Below are 27,575 nucleotides of genomic sequence, written 5' to 3'. Positions count from 1 at the left end.
CTGCAGGAAGGAGAAAGTAGGACAAAAGATAACAGTGACATAAGAAATGTGGGCCGGGGAAGTTCTGGGTTATCTAATGTAATCATCATGATGCCTATGATTTCTTGTTCCTTGATGTTTAACCAAATCAAATCTTATTGCAGTTCTCTTCCCTTCTATTATGATTCTTTCTTGCATTCAGTGTCTCTTTCTTGCATTCAGTGGCTCTTCCTAAGGAGGCTGATATCAGGAAGGTCTCTACTGTGTTGGGGAGGAGGGTGTGGGCTAGCTGGGAAAGCTGTTTCTTTCATCCCTCAGCAGGTGTCTCCAAAGCCAAGCTGGGAAATGCTCCCCATTGTGTGTATTAAATACGAGTCAAGTGCCCTTCAGTGAAGATTCAGTCTTGGCTTTCTTCCCTTGGCTATTAAGCTCCATTCCCACAGAATTACTACATGTCTGAGGTTTCTAAAACCCTTTGTGTGGATTTCAAACAGTCATTGTGCTGGATCCGAATTTCGACCTTGGTAAAGCAGATCCCAAATCTTTGCAACCCTGCCCTGGCAGTCAAGCACCAAGAACACATAATAAAGACAGGGATAAGAATAACATCTACAGCTTAGTGATCGTTTATGATGTGTCAATCATTTTGCTAAACTCTTTGAATGCAGCATCTCATTTTATCCTCATCATAAGCCTTGCCTGCAAGCTACTATGATTACACTTATTATTTTAGAGATGAAATAAAGAAACTTGCTCAAGTTACACAAACAGGACACATTAAAGACAGATCTGAAACCCTAGCAGTCTATTTCCAGAGTTGGCAAGAGCAAATGACACTAGAAACATATAAACAGGTTCAATAATGATGAAAGTCATCAATTCAGGACAGAAAAGCACCTGCTCCAGTCTGCACTCGCCAGAAGGGCGAGCAGTTGGTGATGTTCCTTTATGCACTTAGGTAGCAAGTACATGAGCTGGGAGACTGTAAGGAGAAGCAGAAGTTCCAAAAGTAATGGTGCAAAGGGGACACCAGGTTCATGATGGCAGTTGAGTTAGTAGAGATAACTTTGGAAATAGAATTGGCCCTGGTTTTAGTGATAGCTAGCAAAGAATGAGAAGACTTCCAGGACTCCTTTTGATTCTCTACTTAACCAGATTAGAGAAGTTCTAAGTTTCACACCATGCACTCTGTCCAACTATAACAAATGTGTAATCTGTTGTAGGCTTGATTCTTTCAAGGTTTTTGTTTTGTTTTGTTTTGTTTAAATAGGAACTAAGTTTAATTGAAAGATGTTCTTAGTGAGAAGCACCTGTGTGTGATATACATGAATGGTCACAGAAAATTAAGAGGAAAAAAATCTAGTGAGAATGTTTGGCCATACATTTGTGACATTGAAATACTGGAAGCAAGGAGTTTTTGTCATGAAGATGGGTATGCAGAATAGTTTCCCAGAGCATTTTATTCAGGATGGCATCCTAGCCAAAATGTTCAAAACCAGTGTAGTGATCAATTGTGGCCAGATCCAATGAACACATTCCTCCACCTCAATGCCCTGCCTTCCTCTCTCATTTCAAAGTGAAATACTTAAGATTGAATGATCTTTACAGTTTATCTGAATAGAGATAGTTTTTTGATTGTTTCTTGGGAATCTTACATAGGTACAATGCTGAATAATTGCTGTTTTGGGATAACTAAGGTGATAAACTTTAGGTCAACACACAAAAATATGTCCAACAGGACAGCTATTACTCAGTACTTCTGCACGGGCAAGTAGACTAGAAATGAACCCTGTAGCTATGTCACCTAGTTCTAGTGGAGATTCTTGTGGTATACTTCAAGGGCACTGATTTTGTAAGCATGTACATTTCTCTATTTTTAAAATAGTACACACTGTGCAGTATAAAAATATGGTAAGGCATTCAACTTTTCTCTTTAATACTATTAATTCTAAAAACCATGACGTGTAAGATTTAGGTGGGGGAAGAAGAACATTTTATAAATCAAATGGACCCAGATATAACATTATATTTTAGGTATAGATATGATCTCATGGTCTTGGTTCTAATAGAATCAATTTGTTTATTGTACAAAATTGTACAATGCAATTGTGTTTGCTGCTTGCAAGGGGGAAAACGACAGAAATTCTCTTGACTTCTTTAGGAACATCTATAGACTTGGCCAGAATTTAGTGATTAAAGAAATGTATTAAATGACAAATGATAACTATTATTATATATCACATATCTATGCTATTGAAACATCTTATTGAATGAAACATAACATGCATTAGTAAATAAAGCTGATATTATCATACACTTGAAATTTTATAATAATGATACTCCAGCCCATGAAAAGGTATAAAAAATGATGAAAATGTGAAAAGAAAACATATTAATAAAAGTGACATATTCCTTTAAAATTACTAATCTGAAACAAAATATAACAAATTTTTTAATACAGGTAAAGATATTTCCAAACTCTAAAGTATATTTGCATGTATTAATGAAATTCCTTCATTTTTTAATTTTATATTTGGTATCAAGGTAAATTAGGACATAAGGTCAGAGCTACGCCAACTAAAACTTTCTTTATTCATACGTCTATACATATCTTTGTCCCAGCAATCAAAAAGCACATTAGAACTCTCTGGCAACCTTCAGTACCTAAGGCATTAGTGTGGGAGAGTTGTAGAGGGAGCCATTTGCTCCACATCATTAAGCATGGAGAAAGCCTTTCTGATAACTTTATTAGACACAATAATGTGTACTGTGTTAAAAGAGATTTGTTCAGCCCAAAAAGTCTTCCAATACAGAGCTGAGGATGGAGCAATAGGGCTGAGAAGTGTCTCCTCCTTAGGCCCATATAATTAGTACAAATGGAATGATGTGGTAGTATTAATATTTGAAAAAAAATTCATATTTCTGCTTTAGTATTTGATTCCATTTTACCTAGTTCCATTTTCAATCATAAAAATGGAGACTAAACCTGGGGTTTCTTCTTTTTTCCCCTTATGTTGATCTTTCATCATAGGGTTAACATTTCACTCCGTCCTTCTCCCATGCCTACATGAGGGAAGACTCTCCTGCACCTTCAGCCTAACCTCTGTAATGCTTCAAGTAAAGGCATTTATTCAAACTACCTTTCTAAGGCTTTAGAGTCAATTCATGTGTTCTTTCACTCAGCAAATCTGTGTTTTGTGTTTATGCCCAAACCACTCTCCAAATACAAGGTGGGATTCTATAATGAATAAAAAAAGATCTCTGTTCTTAAGGAACAAGCAAAGACAGTCTTGAAATACCAAATTCTAGCCTGCACATCCAGGTTGGAAATTCTAGTATACTTGGGGAATTGAGTATTGTGAGTGAATTTTTACGACGATCTAATGGCCATCTGGAATAATAAAGAGGGCTTTAGAAATGATGGTGTGACAATAAAAAAAGAACTAGTTCCTAGGTTGTGATCTTATCTGATAGAAAACATGCTCTGAGTTTTGAAAGCAGGAAGGAATTTAGCCTCTGATCATTCCTTTTTTTTTTTAAGATATGAGATGCATTTGAAATTACTGAACTGGTCTAATTTTTTGCAGGGGGTAGATTATGTTCCAGATTTTTTGATTATGATGTATGGGCCAGAGTCTGAAAAGAGAACTACTCCACCTGACTTTACTACAAGCCCCACCCAACTCCTGCTTTATGTGAGGGAAGCACCTTGAAAGGGTACAAGGGTCAGTATCAGACACTAATGTGAAGAGCTTTCCCTGGCAGTCACGTGAAAATTAATGGAAATAGATCAAATTACAGTACCCATCCCAGCCCAGGGAGATTGGAAAGGCTGCCTGAGAGAAGGCACATTATTTGGAATTCTGCCATAGAGATCAAAGTCTTGAGGGGCATGCATCCTAACAATATTTTCAAATGAGGACTTAGAGTCAAACATGATTTTAATTTCCATTACTCTCATTATCTTCACTCCTTAATAGCTCTCTTCCAGCCTGCTGTGGTATGGAGAAATGAGGGCCAAAGAGCTAAACTAATGCAAAGCTAAATAATGGCAATAAGAATAAATAACATGCTATAGGAGCTAGAGTCTTTCTAGCATTTTCAATCTGTCTTTCCCAACGGCTCCCTAAAACTCTCATAGTGATTTTCTATTTTACATAGTGATTTTCTGAAAACTAACTTTCAGAAGCATATTTATTCCCAGCTAGATTGGACTGATTTTTGTATTTGTTTTGATTTCACACTTAGGATCAGGAGTTGGAAACTTTCCTTCAGCATCAGACTTGTGGTAATATTCCATCTCTTTAAAAGATGATTTTAATCTCTTTTTAAAAAGTGACTGCTTCTGGGCCTCCCCTGGTGGCGCAGCAGTTGAGCGCTGGGCTGCAAAGCTGCCCGCAGCCTCTGTAGTGCCAGTTCGATCCCCGGGCGAGGGTCCCACATGGTATGCAGACCTCTCTGCTGCCTGCTGCTCCCCTCAGCAGTGTACTTCAGTCCTTCTGCCTGTTCTGCTCCCGCTCTGGCTCTGGTGAATTCTCTCAGCCTCCCGCGCTTCTGACTGTACCCAGTGCTTATATAAATAAATAAATAATCTCTAAAAAAAAAAAAAGTGACTGCTTCTATTGTTTCACCATCACTTTTTTCTCCATCTCTTGCAATCTGGGTTCTTAGGACAATTGCTCTTTCAGAGCTGTCTCCATCACTTTTTCTCAGACACTTGCCCTTTCTCAAATCATTCTTACCTTTTATTATAGCTGTTGTTTCCATTCATGATATAGGCTAAGCTACTAAAAATTGCTGATGTCTTTTGCAACATCCTCTAAGTGCTTCTATGATGATGTGTACCATTTAAGACAGTCAAAATAACCCTTTGCTAGCCTCTCTTACTATACCAGAAAAACTTACTTTCAGAGATGTTGTACAGTTTATTCATACTGGTGACTCATTTGGAATGCAGGTTTGTCTAACTACTGATCATTAACTCTTTCCACACATCCATTTGCCGGGCTGGATATACTGTGCAACTTGCAACAATCTAAATACAGCTACTAGGAAAGGGCTCAACAAGCTCAAAACTTTGAAGAAAAAGCTTTGTATCCGGTGGAACACCTTGTGAGCTTTGCTGGTTCTCCCAAGAAAGAGGGACCCATCTGTCTATCTGGATTTTCAGCCTCCAGGGGCCAGGCCCTCCACAGAATATCGCAATAGGTCTATACGAAAGGAAAATCTCACTAGGCTGTTCTCAGATTTTATTAAGGCTATGGGAGATTTCCTAGTTCCTGGTTCTTGATGAGAAGTCCTATGGAGAGAACTGTATTGGGAAGGCAAGCAGTTTATACTAGGCTTGTTTTGGGTCTCTTTCATGGCCACCAGAAAGTAATAACTTCTAACCATGTCACAATCCCTCAAACCTTTGACTGATGAGTCAGCATAGGTATACTCTCTTGGATATGCTGCATCCTTCTGAGAATCTACTTTCAAGGAACTACCCTTTCTTCCCCAGTCATAAGCCATGCTGTGAAGCTGCCTCTCCTATAGTCTGTCATTTGGGACCTAGAATCTGGGACACATCCCTTCCTTTCTTCACTTCTTTACATCCTTTCCCGGCCCATTTCCTAACGTGGGTACTGTTGCGTTTCCAGTGGTCCCATTCTCCTTGCTTCTCTCCTCATGATCCTTCTGGATGGGCATGGCCATTTCCAAGTCTTTAGTATCTTCTCTGTGTGAACGGCTTCTATACCCTCTCATGAACTCCTTTCTTACATCCCATACCAGAAACACCTTTCTGCAGGTTTTTCAGGGACTATGAAATAAGGTTTTATTGTTTGTTGCTCAATAGCCAGCACATATTTGAAATGCAGCTAGGAGTTCAATAAACATTTGTTGAATAAATAAATGACTGAGTCTCCTCCTGTTTTTCCTCATTACCTTCCCCAAGGAGCATTCCATTCCCAAAGTTTCTAATCCTCTTCCACCTGAATTTATTGAAGAAATAAATGAGTGAGTCTAAAACAAAACTCATTTTTCCCGCCTCTCTCCAATACTTATTCTGTTGTTGCCCTGAAACAGGTTTTAGAATCAAACTGAATTAGTTTGATTCTTTGGGTTCAATCTATTAATAGAATGGATAAAACCTCAGGCAAATTACACAGTTTTCCTCAGCCATCTCCTTAAAAGAATGCCATGGAAAAAATACTCAGCTTGTTATTATAAAGAGGAAACAGTAAGTGTAAAACACTTATGTGCCAGGCAGATACAGGCATATTACCATATTCCTAACTTACATAGCTCCTTTAAAGGTATATTGGCTATCTCATATAAACCTCAAAAGTATCTATGAGACACATACCTTTATATTTGTATTTTATAGATAAGGTGATGAAGAAAAAGAAGAACAGATATAGTGACTTTCTTGCCCAAGGTCACACCAAAATCACGCCCTAGTCACTGTTACTTCAAAGTACATAAGATAAACTATCTTACTCATAAATTGCAAAGACTCTGAGAAGTAGGATTCAGACATCTTAAAAATTGATGAACCACATGGCTCCAAATAAAATGAGCCTTTAGCAAGTGATCACAAAATACTGAAGAAATAAAAAAATGTATTTATCTCTGGAAATCCGACTTCCCTGTTTGCTGGTAAGCTATTAATGAGGAAAGTGTGTCTCTCCCACTAGTTATGTTAAGCATAACACAGTCGATAAATAATCTTGATTTAAAGATTATGGTATTATAAATAAAACATAATTTGCAATAATTTGCCAAAGACATAGGGACATGGGATGTTGCATGAAAGAGAAATTTTAAGATTGGGAGAAAGAACTAATTCAGAGCAAACTTGCTTTATGCTTAAGTGAACACCTCAGGAAAAAAGAAATGATTCCATCATCAGAAGAAGGAATGCATGATTGGGAAATTGTTCCTGCTAATTGGGGTTGAAGCAGTTGTGCTGATGAAAAGGAAATGATCAGAAATATTTTGATGTTTTCTATTAGAAGCTAGAAAATGCATTATAATTCCAGTGGGGAGAGAAATTTAATGCATTTTAAACAGGGTGGAAAGGGTGAGTAATTACTTTTGTCAGTTTGTGGGGTGGATTTCAGTCATCTCAAAACTATAAACCTAATTGAAGGAAAACAGAAAGGACATATCAGAAAAAAGGAATGCAAAAATCAAATGTAGAAAAGCAGATTGATTGCTTATATGAGAAATTAATATTATAAATTACCTAGACAGATTTTTTGATTAAATGAGGAACAAAAATAACACTTTAGGAGAGATGTACCTGACTCCAAAAAGAAGAAAAAAAAACTGCTAAAATACAACATGTTGCTAAAAAGCTTAAAAAAAAAAAAACTAAGGTGAACTACATTTTTTTTTTCTGGAAGTGATAAGAGAATTGCTTAATTAGAGTTCTACTCCCTAATTTTAATTATATCCTTCCAGCCATGGCTATAGCACTACACATTGAGTTTATCGATGATTGAAGACTGAATACATGAGGGGAAACAATTCTAAGTAATAATATTGAGATTTGCTTTCTATGTCAAATAATAGTAATACATGTGAAAGACCTGTTTTATGGATACTGCAAAAATCTCATGACTTTATTTAGAAATAGTTTCTAGAGGCAAAACTGAAGTGTGACTTTTCTCCAACAATAGTTGATAAACTCTTTTGTTAGATGACAGTTAGGGAACTCAAGTTTAATTTGAGAGATACAGTATATTATGTTTGATATGCTTTCTAGGTACACAGTTTTCAGGAAGCAATTGGAACACCAAATATTTTTGTGGATAGTGTCAGAGAAAGTCAAAGTCCCGAGTCAGTTCAAATGACTCTCAGAAATCATGATCCTTCGACATTGAAAATGAAGCCTAAGAAAGTTAGATCTTCAAAAAGGTTCAAAATGTTCATCTTGGCAAGTGCTCAAGAAAGGGGAAGATGGGAGAGAAGTGTCTGTAATCTTAAGTCAGTCCCACATAATTAAAAAATTGTCCACGATCATTTTACTGTACATTAATACCTATTTTAAGTGGACTTACATAAATTTGTACAGTGTTGACCTGGAGGATTTAAAAACCACTTCCGTGTTTGCCCTGACTGTCATGCACATTATAGATTAGAGTATATTCAAATAGCATGAAAATGTACTGTCGATAATATAGGTTTAGATCTTTTTTTGCTTTGAGGCAAATTTACCCCACTGGTTAGTCACAAGTCAGGCGTTATCAAACAGAACTAAGGCATCTTTGATAACTGCTTATTCACTGGTTACTGGGGAACTCGGGAAGGAATCAAATCAATAATAATATAGAAGCTGATGAAGGGCATTATATTTTGAAGGGAGTCTAGAGCACAGATCATAATATCTATTTCTCTGCTCAGCTCCACTAAAAGTGAACAGTGAGGTCAAAGCTTGTCTCTCCCACACTGCGGGAGGCTGGGGGAGGAGGGATTAGGGTCAAAATAAGGGGGGTTGGAATTGTATGGGGAATATAACCAAGATGAAAATGCATACATTGTGTAAAAATGAAAAATGATCTAAAAATATATAAAATAAAATAAAAAAAAAATAGGGCCTCCCCTGCTGGCACAGGTGGTTGAGCAACGTGCTCTGAAGCTGTCCGCAGCCTCTGCAGCATGGGTTCAATCCTGGCCGGCTGTGAGGGTCCCACATGGCGCGGCAGACCTCTCCTGTCTCACCCACTGCTCCCCTCAGCAGTGTATTTCGTCAGTCTGCCTGTTCTGTTCCCCACTCAGTCTCTGGTGAATCCTCTCACCCTCCCACGTCTTGGCCTGTACCCCAGTTCTTGTATAAATAAATAAATTAAAAAATAATAAAATAAAATAAAAGCTGGTCCTTCAATTTTCTCTTCATTTTGAAAAGAAGTAAACACTTCCATCCTTTTTTCTTCAAAATCTTATGTGCTCGTGAAAAAGGCTGGAAATCTGAATGGCTACAATTTAATGAATTCCATGGCATTCCATACAGATTTGAAAAATTCATCAACTAGATGTCACAGAACACACAGCCAATCATTCACACATTTTATTGGATATAGCATCTCAATGCCAAAGCAAAAATATAGCATCACAGGTTGAAAGAGTATCTTCCCCTACCTCTCCCTTAGATAAGATTTTAGCATATTGGGAAATGCCATTAAAAGGCAGATTAAATCATGTCTCTTAATTTTTTTTTCAAACCTTGTTGACATTTCTGCATTTAAATTTTAATTATGTTTATTTAGAAAAATCTATTTGCCATTCAGAAATTGTTCTTTGAATCATCATATACCTTCTTATGGATTCTCTTATTTTTAAATTTTGTGCATATTATTCTAAGAAACAATTATTAGAAAGAAGTTCTTTTTCTTTCTATTCTTTTCTTTTCTCCTCTTCCTCTTTCAATGCTCTTTTTTCCCTTCCTTCCTTTCTCAATTTTCCTCCCTTCCTACTAAAGCTACTGAAAGTTCAAGATATTCTTTCTATTCTTAATAAAAGGAAACATGTATTCTGAAGAAAATAGACTTTAATTACACAGAAAGAGCACATTTAAAATCTTACCCATCTCTTCCACTGGTGCTTTTATCTCTACATTTATACTCTGCTTAGTAATGTGATAATAGTACAAACCACAGAGAATGTTCCTCTCTTTGATCTCTGTTTTTTATTTGGAGTTCAGTCCTAGAGTCATGAGCAACAGATTGGTATGAGAACCTTTCTTTCACAGAAGACACAGTTGCTCTCTGACATCAACCTAATGATATTCTTAAAAATCTACTGTGGCAGAGATTCCTCTCTTTCACCAGCACCACCTCCCTCCCAGGACCAAATTAATACATAATAAAAGGACTACAAGGCAATTATACACAGAACTCATCTAGCTACATTTGTTGGAATGCAGGGAAGTATGTAACAGTGAAAGCATATGCTGTATTTTGAATTTTTAAAACACAGTATGTTTCGATCGCATTCCCTATGAGCAGACTATGGGTCCAGGTACAGATTTAAGGCAATGAGGCTTGTTTGATGGAAACCTATAAAACTTAATGAGAATGCTGGGCTCCTGCATCACAGCTTGTGGTTACCTCAGAAAGCCTTCAAGAGAAAGACACTAATATAGTGCTGCTTCTAGCTAATCTAATCCTGGAAGCTCTGCCTAACTTTCTGGTGGGGAGTAGGGGTGGGATAGCGAGGAGGGGCAAAGAAATGAAAAGAAATTATGTAGGCAGATAGGAATCTTCAAGTTACATTTTCCTTCAGATTTAAGGATTATTTTATTTATTGACTGATTGATCAGAGAGGTGAAGTTAGTAGAAAATTCTTATAGTTATTAACTCTTGAAGATAATTAAGGTCCTCACAGTGACTTTAGAAATAGGTGACTTTTGACAAAGGGCATTAAGATAGCTTTCTATAAAAAATATTTATCAGTATTTGCAGCAGCTACTTCAGTAGTGGTTTTATTTCAGAACTTAAATCTTATTATAGAAAGGGATCTTAAAGTATACAAGGCTTAATAATCTCATTTGACATATGAAAATACCAGTGTTCATAGGAATTAAGTAAAATGTATTGATTGGGTGGTTACACTTTTTGGATACCACTCAATTTTCAGAGTCATGAAGTCCAACTCATCAAAAACTGCAAAAAATACGTAGATTTAAAAAAAAAAATAAAGGAATGTTTTAAAAATTTGCATTTTTAGAAACCAGTTTTCATGTTTGTTTCATGTTTCCCAACACTTTTGTTTTCCACTCCATTAAACTCCAATCTATAGAATAATATCTGTTACGATGACTTTGTTTTGGGAGAAATATGTAGATTTTTTGTGTATTGATTATTTTTTATTCTTTCTGCTCCAAAACTCAAGTCATCTTGATTTTGCCTTTGAAGTATCTCTGGTCTGTTTGGTATTTTCCATTGCTCCCCTGCCCTAGATTAACCTTTAATCTCTCTCCTTGGTCTGTTTGAGTTTTGTTTTGTTCTTTAACTTAGAGGCTTAGGTTCTTTTGATCATTCCTATCAAATTAAGGCACTATACCAGACCTTCTGTGAACTCTCCCTGGCACCCTATAACAAACAATAGCCTTTGTTAAAGTTATTGCATCATTTATATCTGTACTACCTTAAAATGTTTATTAAAGTGCAGGTTCACTGCTAATTCAGCAGTTGTGGGAACAGGAATCTACAGTTTAATAAATTCTCAAGTGGTTTTTAAACATAAAACTTTAAACCATTGCAGCAGTCATAGCCTGTCATCATTGTATACATTTTTGAGACAGGGGAACTCTGGATGTGCTTGTTTCTTTCCTTTTGCATATAGCCTTGGAAACAAGAACACTAACAATAGTGCATATAAATCAACAATAAACAGCAATCATTACTTAACTCTCTGTCCCTAGTAACTGCTTTGTTTTAGCCATCAGTCCAATAACTACAAAGTGGAACTGTAGGTGGCCTGAAGGTAGATCAGTTTGACCCTGATGTTGGCACATGCATCTTGAGAAGAACCCCAAATTTCCTCAACTTTGTCTTCACTATAATACTAAGATCTCTGCTTCTGGGTAAGATTTACCCTCCATTTTCTGAACATGAATAACATGAAGCAGCATGTTCTCCTACAGTGGTTGATCCAGGCTGCTCCAAAACCTCCTCCCTTTCTCCTACATATAAAATAACATCAACTACGATATTAGGCTCCTTTTGGCTTATATAAGGCAGAGGTGTTGTTCTTTGGGGAGATGTTCATCCTGATTTCTCCCTGGTGCTTTCTGCTCTCAGTTCAATAAATCTCAGCTTCTAAGTCAATTGTCATAGTTAGAGTCTCTAGTTCATTTTCAAGTGAAGAACTCAAAAACTACTGACCAGTAACGTTTGCAATGTCATTCCAATTTTTATTGGAACGTTCATTCATGAATGTTCATTCATTCCAATGTCATGCTCAATTTTTTCCAGCATCATTCTTAACCTCTCTTCCTGTTTCCTTAACCATATTTACCCACCCTACATCACCTAAACACACTATGGGTTCTTTCACAATCATGCCCTTCCAACAATCTCTCCTCTGCTTCAACTTTGCATTTCACAGCCTTGTTGATTTGAGACATGCTACTTTCCTTTCAATACCAAACTCAAATATTGTCTTCTGGGGAGATAATCTTGACCAACATCTTGACCAACACTCCATTTGTTACAGGGCATTCACTGTGTTGCCAACAAAGTAGCCTACACTTCGTTGTAGAACTAATATCACTGGAATATTATAATAATGAATATACTCCGAGGTTATAAAGCATAACTATGACAAAGATTCTGGCACTGAAAAAAAAAAAGTCATAATCCCTGCTACCAAGAAAACAATGTTTTTATCAAGCAGAGTCCTTATCTGAAACACAGAACTGAAAAAAATCATTTGAGGAACTACTTTCCCAACTTTTACAAGGGTGATGCATAACCAGCACTGTTATACACAATGGATGTCTTTGGGTTTTACGATTTAATTCTGAGAAACCCCAGTTGATCAAATACTGGTGCAATTAAATTATAGTAGCGCTTACAAAATAAGAAATAAACAAAACAAAACAAGCAACAAAAATTATAGTAGTGCTTATTTCTCACCTGGGGTATCAAAAAGCCAGCCCGAAATGGTACCATAATGGATTCCATTAAAACTTGATACCTAGGGCCTCCCTGGTGGCACAAGGGGTTAAAACGCAACCTAGGAAGCTATAGGCAGCCACTGAAGCACCAGTCAATCCAAGACCAGGGAGCTACACACATGGCACAGCAGACCTCTCCTGACTTGCTGGCTGCTCCCCTCAGCAGTGTATTTCAGTCGATCTGCCTGTTCTGATCCCCATTCTGTCTCTGGTGAATCCTCTCACCCCCTCAGCCCCCTCGCACACCTCTGGCACGTACCCAGGTTCTTGTACGCATAAATAAATAAATCTTTAAAAAACCAAACAAACAAAAAACTTAACACTTAACCTAAACTGCAGCTTCAGCCTTACCCAGTTTAGCTGGAGTTTCTGGGCTGGTAGCTGTGAGGTAATCTGCATGATAAGGACCTCTGCATTCCCCTGAGGGAAGGTGGCTTTGCCTGAAATAATCTTTTTTTTTTTCTTTGCTAATAGCTTTTTCCACCCTCTTTCAGATTATAAAAAACCTTCTATTTTGTGCAAGTCCTTGCAGTGTCTTTGTACTTGCTAGATGGGATGCTTCCTGATTCATGAATCATTTAATAAAGTCAATTAGATCTCTAAATTTATTCTCATGAATTTTGCCTTGTAACAGTAGTTAAGCAACACCAGATGAAACAGCAAAATAAGGGTACCTAATTACTTATGTGTTTGTTTCCCCTCTATCATGTCTTATTCTTTTTCTATCCTCACTTGACATCTAACACTGGTACACTTTTTTGGTGGTCATTAAATATATATTTTTTGTTGAATTAAACGCATTGGAATACAGTTTATAGTTATGTGTCTTTGGAATCTGGCCAAGGCGATGAGAATCATCCATATTTGTAAATCCAGCATCCATGCAGGGCTTGAGACAGAGCTTGCACTCATAGAGGGTTTGGCGAACAGATGAACACATTTGGAAGCATTTTGTTACTTAAGGGTTGTAAGAACTACTTAAAGGAAAACTAATGTGACTATACAAATCTTTTCTATTAAAGTACACTTCTGGGTTTCTCATTTCAGATTTAATCACTTCCTGTGTTATGTATATTTCAAGAAAGAAAACAAGTTAATTAAATGTGCAAATGAAGTAGTATGAAGTAAAAAAGAAGGCTGTATTTCTCTGGGTATGGGAATATGGGCAGTAGTGGTGTAACAGGGTGGTCCCCAGGAAAGGGGGAGGTTCCCTGCCCCACCCAAGGGAGGGTGGAGCTGAGCAGGAAGAGGAGAAGCTGGAGAAGAGACTGAGGAAGGAAGCAGGATGGAGCAAGGAGACCTGGAGGAGGCGCATGGAGCCTAGAGACACGTGAAGAAACTGCGCTTGTCTTTTGGTCGTGGACTAGGTGACACAGATGTGGGTGAGACCCGTGGGGAGGTGACAATGGCAGCTTTTATCTTGATGTTGATTTTGCTCTTTTCCTTCCGGGCTTGTCTGGTTGTTTGTGACCCTTTTCTGTGGGTCCCCACTGGAAGATGCTTTAGACTTGTGGCAGGCTTTGGGGCCTTGCTCTGGGCCAATCCCATTTGGATGGACTTTTACCCACGAGGGGACGGGTAACTTTGGGTGCTTCATTTAGAAACTAGATTCTTTGCCTTACCTGTATTGTTTCCTAGTTTTATTAAAGTTCCTTTTCATTAAAGTCTCCTATGTTTTGTGTTGATGCGGCGGATGGCAGAACCCATTTAGAATAGGCAGGTTTGCGGGGTTTGGGCTGCCCCTCTCCCTGTCCTATAACAGTGGCATTTTTAGTTTTATTCTAATCTAATAATGCCAAAGAAATTTGGTTTGATGATTTTCAAGAGGAAATAACCTATAATTACAAACTGAGTTTAGGGAAAGATGTGGGGAGGGGGGGTATATAAAATACCATAAAATTCTGGTGTCCTAAAGTCTGTGTTAATTCCTCCTTCTACTGCAAAGTTTGTGACCTTGTCTCAGAAAGTGTTGTCTTTTTTGTAAACATCACTTAAAGCATGCACTTCACATCCTTCCTGGGATTAACAGTGTTTCTTTTTATGTCATTTTCGTCAGTTAAAGGAATCTTTTGTTCATTGAATCAACAAAAAATTTTAAGCCAGTTCTGTTTCAGTTCAGTTTATAGAGGTGCTATACTTCTTAGCTACCTCTAGGAGGCTCTTATTAAAATTCATGTTGCAGTAGCAGTATTTCCCTAAATGGTTTCTTAATGCCTCAAATCCCAAATGTCTAATTTATACCCAAGGTAGATTTTACCTCCTTTAGGGCACTATATTACAGAACTGTTGAAATGTAAATAAATACAGGAAATCTGTTTAAGTTAGCAAATTGTGGTGAAGTAAAAAAATCCTATATAATCTGTGGCCTGAAAAAAAGAGATTATATGTGGAATTCACTGTAAAAATATTACCATGCAGAAATGATAATTAACCTAAGTAAACCTGCACACTGTGATTTTCAGCATTTTGGCAAGGGAAATAATTTAACTATGAAAGCAGTACTTTAAAAATCAAATAAAGGTTAGGAGACCTAGCTTTAAATAGTTATTAAAACACACAGGAAATTTACTTTAATGGTCATGGGCTTATATCCAACTATTTCAGAAGCAAAGCTTATCTCTTGAATAGTAAGTGCAACTCACTCCAAGACTGTATTTGTCTCTAAATCTGTATTGTTATGGGATTGGCATTCTCTGTGTCCTGGTGGTTTATCCACTCTCAGTGCAATCAAATGAGATGATCTTGATGTCCATCCCTAGAAAGAAGGTTGAGCTGTCCCATGGGTTAAGAGGGAACTGAGTCTTGGAGGCCTTCCCTGGAGTCTTGGCACTTTGAGATATTGAATTTCTGGCTATAAACCTAAGCTTCACTACAGAGCTACTGAATTGTACACAGTTTTATGTTTTAACATCTCTGTAATCCATGTCCAAGTTGCAACTGATGTATCTTTCAGGTTAATTGGCACTGTTTAGTGATACACATAAATGTGCATCTTATAGTCAATGATGTCAATAAAAATGGTTATAGTGATGCAGTAGCTTGGTATTTTCAAACTTTAATTTGCATATGAAATCACCTGAGGATTTTATTAAAATGTAAATTCTTATTTAGTAGGTCTGGGAAAAGCATGAGTGTTTTCATCTAACAAGCTTCCTTGTTGATGCTGCTGGTTTATACCTTAAGTGGTAAATCCCTAAGTGGACTAAGAGTTGTCGAGAGAATTTTCTTTTAAAGTACCTAAAAATGACAACTTTCAGCTATAGGACATTGCCTTGAAATTTAAATGAAAATTAATTTTTGAATTAATAAATGAGAAAATTAATTTTCTTTGTAATTTTATATAAATGTATTGATTCATACATAATAAATTAAATAATTATATATTAACTAAAGGTAATGTTAGAGAAGGACTGATTTCAGTCTCTGGTGACCTTAAGTTTAGCCTGGGCAACTTGGGGAAACACGTGTTCACAAATACGATCGATTTACTCTTTTAAACAAACATTTATGTCTCACATATAAGATACTGCTTGATATGCAGATAGTAAATAAAGTCAGAAAGCATAGCAACTGCTTTTGAAAAGAAATGTTATTTAAAATCTGATGACAGTAATATCCTTAAAAATTTAATAAACTGAACTATAAAAATTAAGTGACAACTGTTTGTCTAAAGATTCTGTTCCTCAATCATCTTTACCAGTATTTGATATATTTGCTACATGGGAGGTGGATATTATAATTTAGATGAAGAGGAAAGCACACAAGGCTTTGAGTCAATAACGGAAGTTTCTGACTTCTTTTACATATTAGTAAAATGTGGTCTTGTACCATGTACTAATACATGTGATCTTGATAATGTTGTAGACAATTTATGATCTCCAGGTTAAATATTTTTTTTCCCTTGCAGAGCTATTAGGACAGTTAAATGAAGTAATTTGTAGGGTGTGATAATGAGTGCTAAGTCTCATAAACTATAATCAGCAAAATATTCATTCTGTGATGGGCCAGTTCAAAATGAAAATGAGGGCTCCTTGTTCAAAAATTATTGGGAAACTTAAGTTAGCTGCAGGAAGATAACTAAAACCACAACCAGGGCCTTCTGTGTGTGGAGTCCTGTGTGACTACATAGGTCATATGTCCATGAAGCAGGCTTCCCTACCATTACAAATAAAGCTAAAACTCACCATTTGTTGAGATATACCACACACTATACTAAATGCTTCAAATAATAGTGCCAATAAATGCTTTAGAGGAAATAAATCCTTTAGTGGGTTAATATGGTTGACTGTACAGACACATTAAATAACCTTTCTCAGATCACACAACTATCAAATCTAGGGTACCAGGATTTGAACCCAGGCTTGTCAGATTCATCTTAACTAATTTAATGCTATACCAAAATACAACTGATTATTATTATGCCCATTTGATTCACATTTAAAAATTTAGGCTCAGAAAAAATATATTTGAAATACAATTAATGGCCACAATTAGAAGATATATGCTAATCTAATTATCTTATATCCTGGCCCTTCACAGGGAGCCTTGTACATAACACATGATCACATAATAATATAAAATTAAAATGAACACTAACAGTCACCGATTTCTCTATGTACACAATATATACTTAACAATGATAAAAATCTCATTTTCCTAACATCTAAACTCACAGGTATATCTGAATACCCAAACTATTTTCATTTTAAAATAATTAATTTGTTTAAAATATTTCAATAATGATGATTCTTTTTTCAGAAGAACAATTGCTACACTTAGCAATATTTTTTTTTCAGACCATCTTACTTGATCCAAAAAGTAAAAACAAGAGGATATCATCTCATTATAGGAATTGAGATGAAATCCAAAATATTCATTTTGTTTTGGAGAGATTTCAGATTTTTAAAATATGGCTCAAACTTAGTAAAGTACAAGGATGGGTTATTTATTTAAATGGGGCATTTAACTTTATTTTTCTGTATAATGTGTTTTCTAACCCTTCATGTCATTTTCTTTTTTATTCCTTTCCAATTTTGAGAGTGGAAGTAACTCATATGTCATGCTCATTATACAGTTAAGCAAAGAGAGACAGAGGACAACTCAGATGACTTTGTCACCTTCTCTTTCAAAGTATTACTGATTTCCTCCAGCAGAGTTACAGTTTTTCTGCATTTCTTGAGTTAGTTTTCATCTCTCACTTAATGAAGATCAATTTTCTATTTTTTATGAGATGCTCCTTCCAGATACCTAAGTAGAGTGTCTTAGTTATCTATGTGTACCCAGAGTCTAGTCCAGAGCCTGGCACATAGTGATGAATGTTGATGAAATGAATGCACATATGCAAACATTAATGTGTAAGCGAATGAAGTCATTTAAACAAAATACTTTAATGGGTGCTGAAATTAAGAAGAAATGTTCAGTCTTATAAAACATTCATTACTGCTTTCTGCTAGGCTAGAAAATGTCATATTCTATAAAATGTATCAAGTCCTCAGAATTAAAATGTCATTGAACTCTCTACCAAACCATGTTATGCTAGCTTGATATTTGAAAGCACTACAATACATTATGCCAACTGCTGATATAGTTCCAGGCTATGGGACATCTGTTGAAAATGATGGGAAATAAAATTCTGAGGGTCCCCTCAAAGGGAGGTCGCTATGTTCAAAAAGCTGAATTCCAGACAAGGATTCACCAGATGCTTTGTAGACTAAAGAGCTGAGCTCCACTTCCTTGGAGACCTGAGCAGATGGGACTCCCTGAATCCAATCTCAGAGAGTGTCTATGGCAAAATGCCTAGTTTCTGCTCCAATTGCTTATTTCCCCTGCCCCTGAGGCTACAATGCATAGAAGCAAACTTACTCTAGCAATGTATGAAGTCAATACTTTATAGAAACCTAGAAAGTACTTCCAAAGATGATTTCTGTGCTTCCCTGTTTATATGGTTGACTGAAGAGAACAGAAATTTATGACAAGTATTATCTTATTTATGGCTTCAGAGCAGGGGGATGCACAGGTTATAAGAGTAGAAAAGAAGCTCATGGAGATAACATCTCAGCACCAATTAGAATGGCTACAGAAAAAAACTTCTTGGACGCTCATGTATAATTGGGCATCCTGGAAATATTTTATGTTCCTTCCCTCTCCTTAGATACCTTCTTTTACAACATCCTAGTGATTAGGCTGCATTTTGGGATTTTTTTTCCCCTCAAGATTCCTTAAAAGCTCATTGCATCTTTATAAAGATATTGAGAACAAAGAAAGAAAAGTGAGATTATACTACAAGTAGAGGAAATGACATACAATCCTTGCATAGTTAAAAGCAAGGATTCTGAGGTCACATTTGGGTTCAGATTTTGGCTCTGCTCTTTAAAAATTGTTTTTTCCTAGGTAAGTTACCTAACTTCTGTTCTTATATTCTCATTTGTCAAACAGAGACGGTATTAATGTGTAAGTATTGTCATTCTCAGAGTATGGTCTTACACACAAAGCAACCTTAGATTATAAAGCATTGAAAAAATGACAGCACAACCATTCTGTGTAACTGAGTAAAAACATTTCTAAAGGTATAATGCCTTAAGTTCATAAAAAAGGTTTGTTTTTTCTTCCATGATTTCCTTACTGCTGTGTTTGAAATACAGAATATAAAACTATTTCATACAGCCTCATTAATTTATTTTTAAAAACAAATTGTTACTTTATCTACTGTATAACTTGCTGGATATAGTGGATACTATATGAGAAATAGAAAATGCTTAACATATCATTGATACTACTCTAGAACCCACTAATCCTCTTACCCTATTAGAAATAGATCTGACTTTTAATGTCCTTTGCATAGTTCTTATTTTAATCATAAGCAAAAACTAGATACCAGTTTGTATCATTGGGGCTTGTTTGGATGATCTGATTCAGGCAATGTGCTCTAATAGGAATAATCAATGGAAAATCAAGGTCAAGATATAGTCACCCCATGCACAGGAATCTGCTCTACTGAGATCTCTGGGTTCTTTGTTTGCATAATGGATGTTATTGTTGTTATTAATTCACATGGGTTCTTGGAAACATATCATTGAAAGGAAAGGGAAATTTCTGATTTAAAGCAGTTGTGGTCTGCTGTCCTACAAATGAAAGGAGACCAGGGTGATTGATCTCTGCTTGCATATTTAGTACTGGCACCTTATTACAGCAGAAGAACCCAAACAAACTGCAGTGTTTCCAAGTTTTGGAAGAAATCAAGCAAGATCTATAATATATCAAGTTAATGACATATATGACTTTGCCAAATTCTGTAACATTACCAAAAACTCCATCTTGTTTACTCTTTAAAGTGTTAAAACCAAACTAAACTTATTTCCTTTCAAGACCAGGACTTCTCTCCAAAACATTATAAGCCAACGTGCTTCCTCCCCTACTGGGCTAAGCTAAACCAGGCTCTCTAATGAACCACTAAGCCAAGATCCTGCTTTGAGGAAAGACAGTCCAGTGCCAACACATGAATCCTTATATTACTGGGATACCTTTACATTTTCTTCCAGTCTATTCATTTTTTTAGGCATTAGTAAAACCTATGCTAAAATGGTTAGTTTAAGGGAGAACATTTTACCAAACAGTTAAGGTACTATTTATGATCCCTAGTTATATATTAATATGGTGAGTAAAAGTATGTAGATCTGTATGGAGTATGTCTAGGAAGCAGCGAGAGAGGAATCAAAAAGTAACTTGCTAACAAAAGGATTAAATTAAGCATGTGGAAAGGTCAATGTAAACTAACGTTCAACTTCTACTTGTTAAGATATAAACAATGATTACATTTTCAGGGCGGAAAGGCAGAAAGTGTCTAAAGGTATCAGGTACCATCATAAAAGAGACACTGGAGGAAATGCAAACCTGGGGAGAAAGGTGTTTAATCATAAATGTGGTGCACATATGAGGAGATCCTTCTAATTAAGGGAGTCCCCCTTCTTCTCATTTTTCACAATTTTTAACCACAAGTAGAGACTGCTTTATACTCCAAAGTTCCTGCTAGGTCAAACTTCTCAAACAGGTCACAAAGTATTAGTCCAATATTTTTTCCCCCTGTTAATCACAACCTGGAATCCAATTTATAAATCCCACACTGCAAGTCTTGGGCATAACTCTTCTAAACAATCTAGTTTTGTGTAGCATATGTACCAAAATGTATACATTGCTATGTAATGTAAAAAGAAAAAAAATCTATCTATAAAAAATGTAGCCAACTACTCAAGTGACATACCAACTATAAAACTTAAGATAAACCTTGAAACAAATCAGAAAATAACTTAAATTGCAAATTCTGCCATGGGCGTTTGCTCATACATGTAAATAACAGATATCTTCTTCCTTTTTGAAAAATGAGGGAAACAAAATGGACGAGGACAGCTGAGGACCCACATTTGTTGAGTTGGGCCTACCAAAAAGAGGATAACTTGAAAAGCCTTAATTATTTTGCAAAGTTCTCTATTGTCCAAAAGAATAAAGAATAAAGATAGAACTGAAGGGGTATTTGCATGAAGGAAAGATAGTGCTGTATTCCCAGTTGCTGGCCTTGATACACTGTAGGAACAGCAAGTGCTACCCACTGCAATTGGTGGGAGGATGATGCTGTGCTGACTTTATGTAGGAATCAACCTTTTTTTTTTTTTTTTTTTTTTGCAGTGGGGAAAAGACTTACATAAGAGAATAGTTTCTGAACCTCTTCCACCGTGTAGCTTCTTCCAAATTTTCAGTGCTAAAATTTTTAAGTGTAATTAAAGGCTGAGCTGATCTAATTAGGTTGATGAACTTTCAGTAAGGATTTAATTCCCCCTGGCATTTCACTGATTTTTCACCCCCTGGACTCCTTCCTTAGGTTCATCCCAGCAATTTTTAGTGGAAACATTTTAAACTGTCTCACACAAGCAGCATCTCCACTTAAACAATCAATTGTAAAACCTCTGGCAGGTACAGATGGTTAAGAACACACTTTAAATGAAGGAATTCCAGGTTGTCTTATCCTATATAATTCTTTCCTTCCTCTTCAGTTCCAACACACTACTAATAAACTATTTTAAATGATCTTTACTCTGCAGGATGGAAAAAGGTGTTTCAAAGCATTTCTGAGCCACAAAAAGACTAAGAAATGCCTAATACCAGGAGTTGATTATGAGGCAAGATTAATGAGGGAGAACCAGAAGCCCTCATGGTCAAAATATTGGGATAGAAATATGCATGAGTGAGATTTTTAGCCTTCCTTGAAAACCTAAAAAATATCTCTAATGAGCATCTTAGGAATCAACTGTGATAACTTTATACAGAAAACTGCCTTTTAAGTAGTCTAAGTTGAATGTTAGTGTTACAGTCAAATAAATTCCAAACATCTACCGCACTAGAGGCCATGATTTACCTTTCCCAGAATCCTCTACTTCCCTTTCCTGTAAGCAGTCACTGAAAAACTGCTTGCTAGAAAAATTAAATTAAATTTAACATGGTCAATAATTTCTAAGCAATATGTATTTCAGCTTCTATACAGTTTCATCAAAATGCAAAACTATAAATAAATGTTCTTGCCAAAGCATGATTAATATTGCTTTTGTAAAAATCGTATTTAAAAAGCTTATTTTAAAAGGAATGTTATCACCTAAGAATTTCATATGTAGGCTGTACATAATGGTCACTCATTATTTACAATATTTTCCTTAATTTTTCTCAGATTTGTAACCTTGAAAGTCATTTTTCAATGAGTTCAATCACCTCTCAAAAAGCTTTTTGATTTATTTGTGATGAAAATATAAATAAAATTTAAAAACTACTTTGATATTCCTGGCCATTTAAAGTTCCCTCTCATTTTGAACAAAGTACTATGTAATGTGCAGGTTAGGTTTCAAATAGTGTTTAATTTCACTTTATGTTGAAATTTGATAATCAAAAATGAATGATTTAAAATGAATAATTTTCTTAATGAATGTTGGTTGTTCTACTTGCAACCCAAGTCTCATTTCTCATAATCAAATGCCACATTGTGAAAGCACTAACTGCTTCTAATGAACAGTAGATTATGAGTTGTTTTATTTTTCTGAGTAATTTAATTTTTACTTTAATTTTTAAAGAATGAGGATGTGCATCACTGAAAATGATAGGTTATTTTTGTGCCTTGAATGCCATTGTTTGCAATGAAACACAGCCATTCAATAATATATTTTATCTGGTAGGATTCTATGTTCCGATCCTATTACTACTTAATTGGGTTTGGATGGTCAAATAACATTGCTAGGTCAGCTTCCCATTTCCAGAATAAGGAAAATGATTTCCAGGCTTCTAACACTCCAAAATGTCTTCTATTACTTCAGACAAGGTGCTATTAGTCTCTCCCCTGGGACTGGTCATCCTAACAGGGATTACATACTAGGTTGAAAAGAAAAATCTTATAAGTCATAAATCAAAACAAAATTAAGGCTTAACACAACATGTTATAACCAGAAAATGTCAGCCAGAGGTAAGGAATGTTTACTTGGGCTTAATGTCAAGAGAGATGTGATGAGAGAATGTGGGTATGTTTCTCTCTTTTCTAACTACAGAGCTTACCTATCTGAAACAAGTTTATTTAACTCAAAAGCTATGCTATTTTGAAACTATTTCATTTTAGTAGCAGGAGGGAGCAGGGAATTCCAAATAGAGAGCAACTTAGACATGGATAGAAAGTAATAACCATCAGGGCCTCCCTGGTGGTGCAGGTGGTTGAGCACAGCACTGTGAAGCTGTCTGCAGCCTCTGCAGTGAGGCTTTGATCCCAGCAGATACCCACACGATGTGGCAGACCCCTTCTGTCTTGCCCACTGCTCCCCTCAGCAGTGTATTTCAGTCAGTCTGCATGTTCTGTTCCCTGCTCTGTCTCTAGTGAATCCTCTCACCCTCCTGCACATCTGACCTGTACTCTGGTTCTTGTATAAATAAATAATCTTTAAAAAACAAAAGAAAGTGGGCCTCCCCGGTGGCACAGCGGTTGAGCGCTGGGTTGCGAAGCTGCCTGAGGCCTCTGAAGTGCCGGTCACCGGAGGAGGGTCCCGATGGCGCGCAGACCTCTCCTGCCGCCCGCTGCTCCCCTCAGCAGTGTACTTCAGTCCTTCTGCCTGCTCTGCTCCCCGCTCTGGCTCTGGTGAATTGTCTCACCCTCCCACGCTTCTGACTGTACCCAAAAGCCCTCTAGGGAGGTATGTTTTGATATAAAGGGAGCTTGTGCCCACATTCTTCACTCTCAAGTGTGCCAGGAGGAAATAAAGTGCAAGAGATTGCACATCAAGAAGAAAGTGGTAGGACTTACTCCAAACACATGGCCTATACTGGAAAAGAGAGACAAGGAAGTGCACAATCAATAAAGAAGAATGATAACTATTCAAAAATCTATAGACCACAGCATAAACAATTCCTATTTTATGGACTCAATACCTGTCAATTAAATGTCACATGGAGACCATCTGACCTTTCCTTGTCAAAGTTATATATCTTGTCAAATGACAATAAACTTTAATTATGTTAATCTAAAATACAGTTAAATCTGAAATTAATTTCAAATTAAGGCAACCAACTGCAGTTTCATAGGTACACAAAGTTGCTTCATCTACGTCGAACAGTCAGAAGACTATGAGTTTCGGCTGAACTCACGTATTCATATAGAGTACCTCGTGTGTTCATCAGTAGAGCCTCATTGTCTCAGAATGAGGTGTGTGGTTGAGGGTTGATTTTGTGCCTCCCTCGCAAGTTCCCATTACCAGAAGGGGATTTCAGGCATCTCTGTATGAAATATAACTATGTTTTTACATTCCCCCCATCCTGATAATACATTTTCTGTTGCCTGCCTATTCAAATAAAAATCATCCTTTAAGATCTCACATTCTTGCTTTTCTGTGTGTCTTCCTGTCTACTAAGTCTCTAACTCATTTCACTTTCTTTTGAAGTATAATGGGTGTACTGTGTCATACAATGCATCATTCCTCAAAGTCTAGTACACGTTTCCTAAAAATGCTTCCATTTGTCATATATCTGAGGCTTTGGACAATGTGCTATGGCTAGCATGCTAACAAACATTTCTGTTGGGACACTATAGTAGGGTTGCTAAAAGCATAGAAGGCTCTGAAATCAGACTTCCTTGATTAGGTTTTAATTCTGATTAGCTGTGAGACCTGTTCAAACAACTTACCTGCTTTAAAACTTAGTTTCCTTGTCTGAAAAAGGCAGATAATAAAATTACTACCTATATTATAGAGAGCTCTATAATGCTCTTAGCACAGCATCAGGCACAAAATAAGACCTCAGAAAGTGTCAGCACAATAATTATAATGAAGATCACTATTATTATAATTAATACCATAATTTTACAATAATAAAACTATTATTTTGTTATTGTCTACAGAACTTAACACAGTCCTGCATCATACTACTTACTAGCAAAGAGTAAAAGTCTCTGAGAGGTAATCAATCATTCCCACCAGAAAGTATGGTTAGATTCAGCCTTTCAAAACTACTTTAAGTTCATAGCACTTTAGCATCATTCAGCTTAGATTTCTTCTATATAAATCCACATGCCAGGCAAGCAACACCAAGTATGTTCACATAAATGGAGACCGTGGATACTTTCACAAAATCAACTTTATATGATTATAAGATTTTCTTTAGAATAAACCAAAGTATGTCAGTGTTTACCAACAGGATTTATGCTTATCATTAAAAAATTCTTACTGAAATTTATACTTCAAAGGTATGTACCATAAATATGCAGCCATTTAATTTACTAAGAATCTCTGGTCCCAATGGTCAAAAGAAATTGGATTGTGCCTAAATGAAAATAGATGCATTTGATGGGAAAATATCCAGAAAAGCTAAAATTCAGACTTCCTAATCTTTCTCTCCCAATCCCCCAACAAGTTCCCAAGAACGAGGAATAGCAATTATTACCTTGTAACCTGATGGTTTTGCTCAGGAAATATCAAATAAACTCATCAGATGACAAATGAAATCATTTTACTTTCTTCAGAGCATACTTAAAATGCAAGAACAAAATCATTTCAGCCTGGACTCATTTTGATTTTGTTTTTTGTTTTATATAGTTTTTCTTCTGTAAGCTAGTTTTTCCCCATAATGCTCAAATAAGGTGCCACGTAATCCCTAAGACAGTTAGGCAGACATGAACTAGGTATTTAGTTAACTCTAGACCCAGCATCTCTTTGGGTTTGACTTTCTTTTATGAAACCAACATACAATTGTCCATGCAAATCTTAATTGCGAATGATTTACAGACTGAAAGAAGAAGAACTTTTTTAGCCTTCTGTGAGCTAAACTCCTCTCCCAATCTTATGTAAACAACAGTAGAATACTGAATTTATGGATGTGCCATTTGACTCTGGAAACATCCGGTCTTCAGCAAAGGTGCTTTCAGTCTGGATCTGAAGTGATGAGATCATGAATTAGGAATGACTCTGGTGACAGTGATATTTACCTCTTTGAGACAGCCCATAAAGTTGTTACTGACTGGTGACCCTGGAAGGTCTGCTGTGCTGGGACTGCCTCCAACATAGAAAAAGTCATCAGACCCCAGCATGGTATAATCTTCTTGCGTGTAGCCCGTTGTGGTAAGAATCCCATCCACTGATATTGTCACCTAGATAACAAAGCACAGGGAAAGGACACGCTATACTCAGACCTAGATACTGTAATCCTGGGATATGCCTGTTTTGTGTTTTGTTTTGTTTTATTTTTCATTTTGCTTTTTGCTTTTTTTTTCTGTTTGTTTGGTTTTTATTTTTAGACCTATGGCGGAACCCATTTTCATGTCTGTTTGAGGTTTATTCTTGGATTCTATTCAACTAACCCTAAGAGATCTAAACTAGTTAGAAAGTTAGCTGATTATTGAACTATTGTCAGCATCATCCCTATGGCAACTCAAAAGTTATTTAGCAGACACAAAAATGGTGTTAGTAAAATGCTTCCTAGGTTAGTTTGGCTGGTGTACATATTAGTAAAGTTTAGTCGTCTGTTATTAACTGATCACAACGTGCACCTTGTTAACATAAAAGGCGCAAGCTATTTCCAGCAACATCACTGTTCGCACTATTGAGCAGCAGTTGTTCAGCATGCAAGTGCCTAAGTCCATGCTGGAGGGGAAGAAAGGCAAAACAACCAGTGAAGCAGCACACGCTGAGGTGCACATGCAGGAGGTACAGTACAGTTCAGAAAGGAAAGGAAAGAAAACGGGGAGAACCAAAGGGAAAAACAACTGCTCGGTAATGACGTAAAGATGAGTGGGTGTGGCATCTCCAACATGCCCAAATCAAGTGTGCATGCCATGCATCATGAATGGTTAGAGACTGGCTGAGCCTGCGGTCACTCGGGCCAGCCACCATTTGTCTTATCCCGTGTTAACCACAGCTGGATGCAAAAACGTTCGAAACGTTAACGATGCCCCTACAGGTGAGTTGGAAAACAGAAGTTGACAGGAACAGGTAAAAAATAAGAAGGTCAACAACAGATGAAAAGAAGGAGGTCAAAGTAAGCAGAAGAGTACCAACCGCAGTTCCTCTTTTGTTAATGATGTCTACAGTTAAAAGAAAGAAAGAAAACACACGGCAAACCCAAAATAAGAAACAATTAGAATGATATCTACCGAACAATGTAGTTTGTTTACCATAGCGTGTCCAATGCCTGAGTGCTTTGTGGAGAAGGGGGGAGAAAGGAAATTAAAAACTGTGAACAGAATAACGATCGTTACTTAAAAAATATGATGGTCTCTACCATGTTAGTACATTTTTTGATTCAGGTAACGGTTAGTAGAATGAAACATTCCATGAATGACATGTTAGTTATTAAGCATGTTAGTAACATAGAAAAAGGGCAAAAAAATTTTACAAGAAAAAAGCAGACTAACAAATAGGCCTCC

General features: G+C 36.5%; 1 protein-coding gene across 26 annotated transcripts in view; it reads right to left on the bottom strand.

Annotated features, from left to right (window-relative positions):
• The window catches only part of NRXN1 (neurexin 1), a 1,022,285-nt gene that overhangs the window by 611,573 nt on the left and 383,137 nt on the right, over positions 1–27,575 (bottom strand). For 12 of the 26 annotated variants that reach the window (XM_054687713.1, XM_054687712.1, XM_054702001.1 and 9 more), the window contains 2 exons: positions 27,303–27,347; positions 26,139–26,300 (listed from right to left, as the gene is read on the bottom strand). In XM_054687713.1, the coding sequence (XP_054543688.1) occupies positions 26,139–26,300; positions 27,303–27,347 (207 nt within the window). The remainder of the gene's footprint in view (positions 1–26,138; positions 26,301–27,302; positions 27,348–27,575) is intronic. The other 14 variants (XM_054687718.1, XM_054687720.1, XM_054687716.1 and 11 more) reach the window with 2 other exon arrangements.

Source organism: Talpa occidentalis, unplaced genomic scaffold (assembly GCF_014898055.3).
Source record: "Talpa occidentalis isolate TD23 unplaced genomic scaffold, MPIMG_talOcc4v2.1 talOcc4.5, whole genome shotgun sequence".
Lineage (NCBI taxonomy): Eukaryota > Metazoa > Chordata > Mammalia > Eulipotyphla > Talpidae > Talpa > Talpa occidentalis.
The sequence above is the reverse complement of the archived record's forward strand: the minus strand, read 5'-3'. Positions and strand labels throughout refer to the sequence as shown.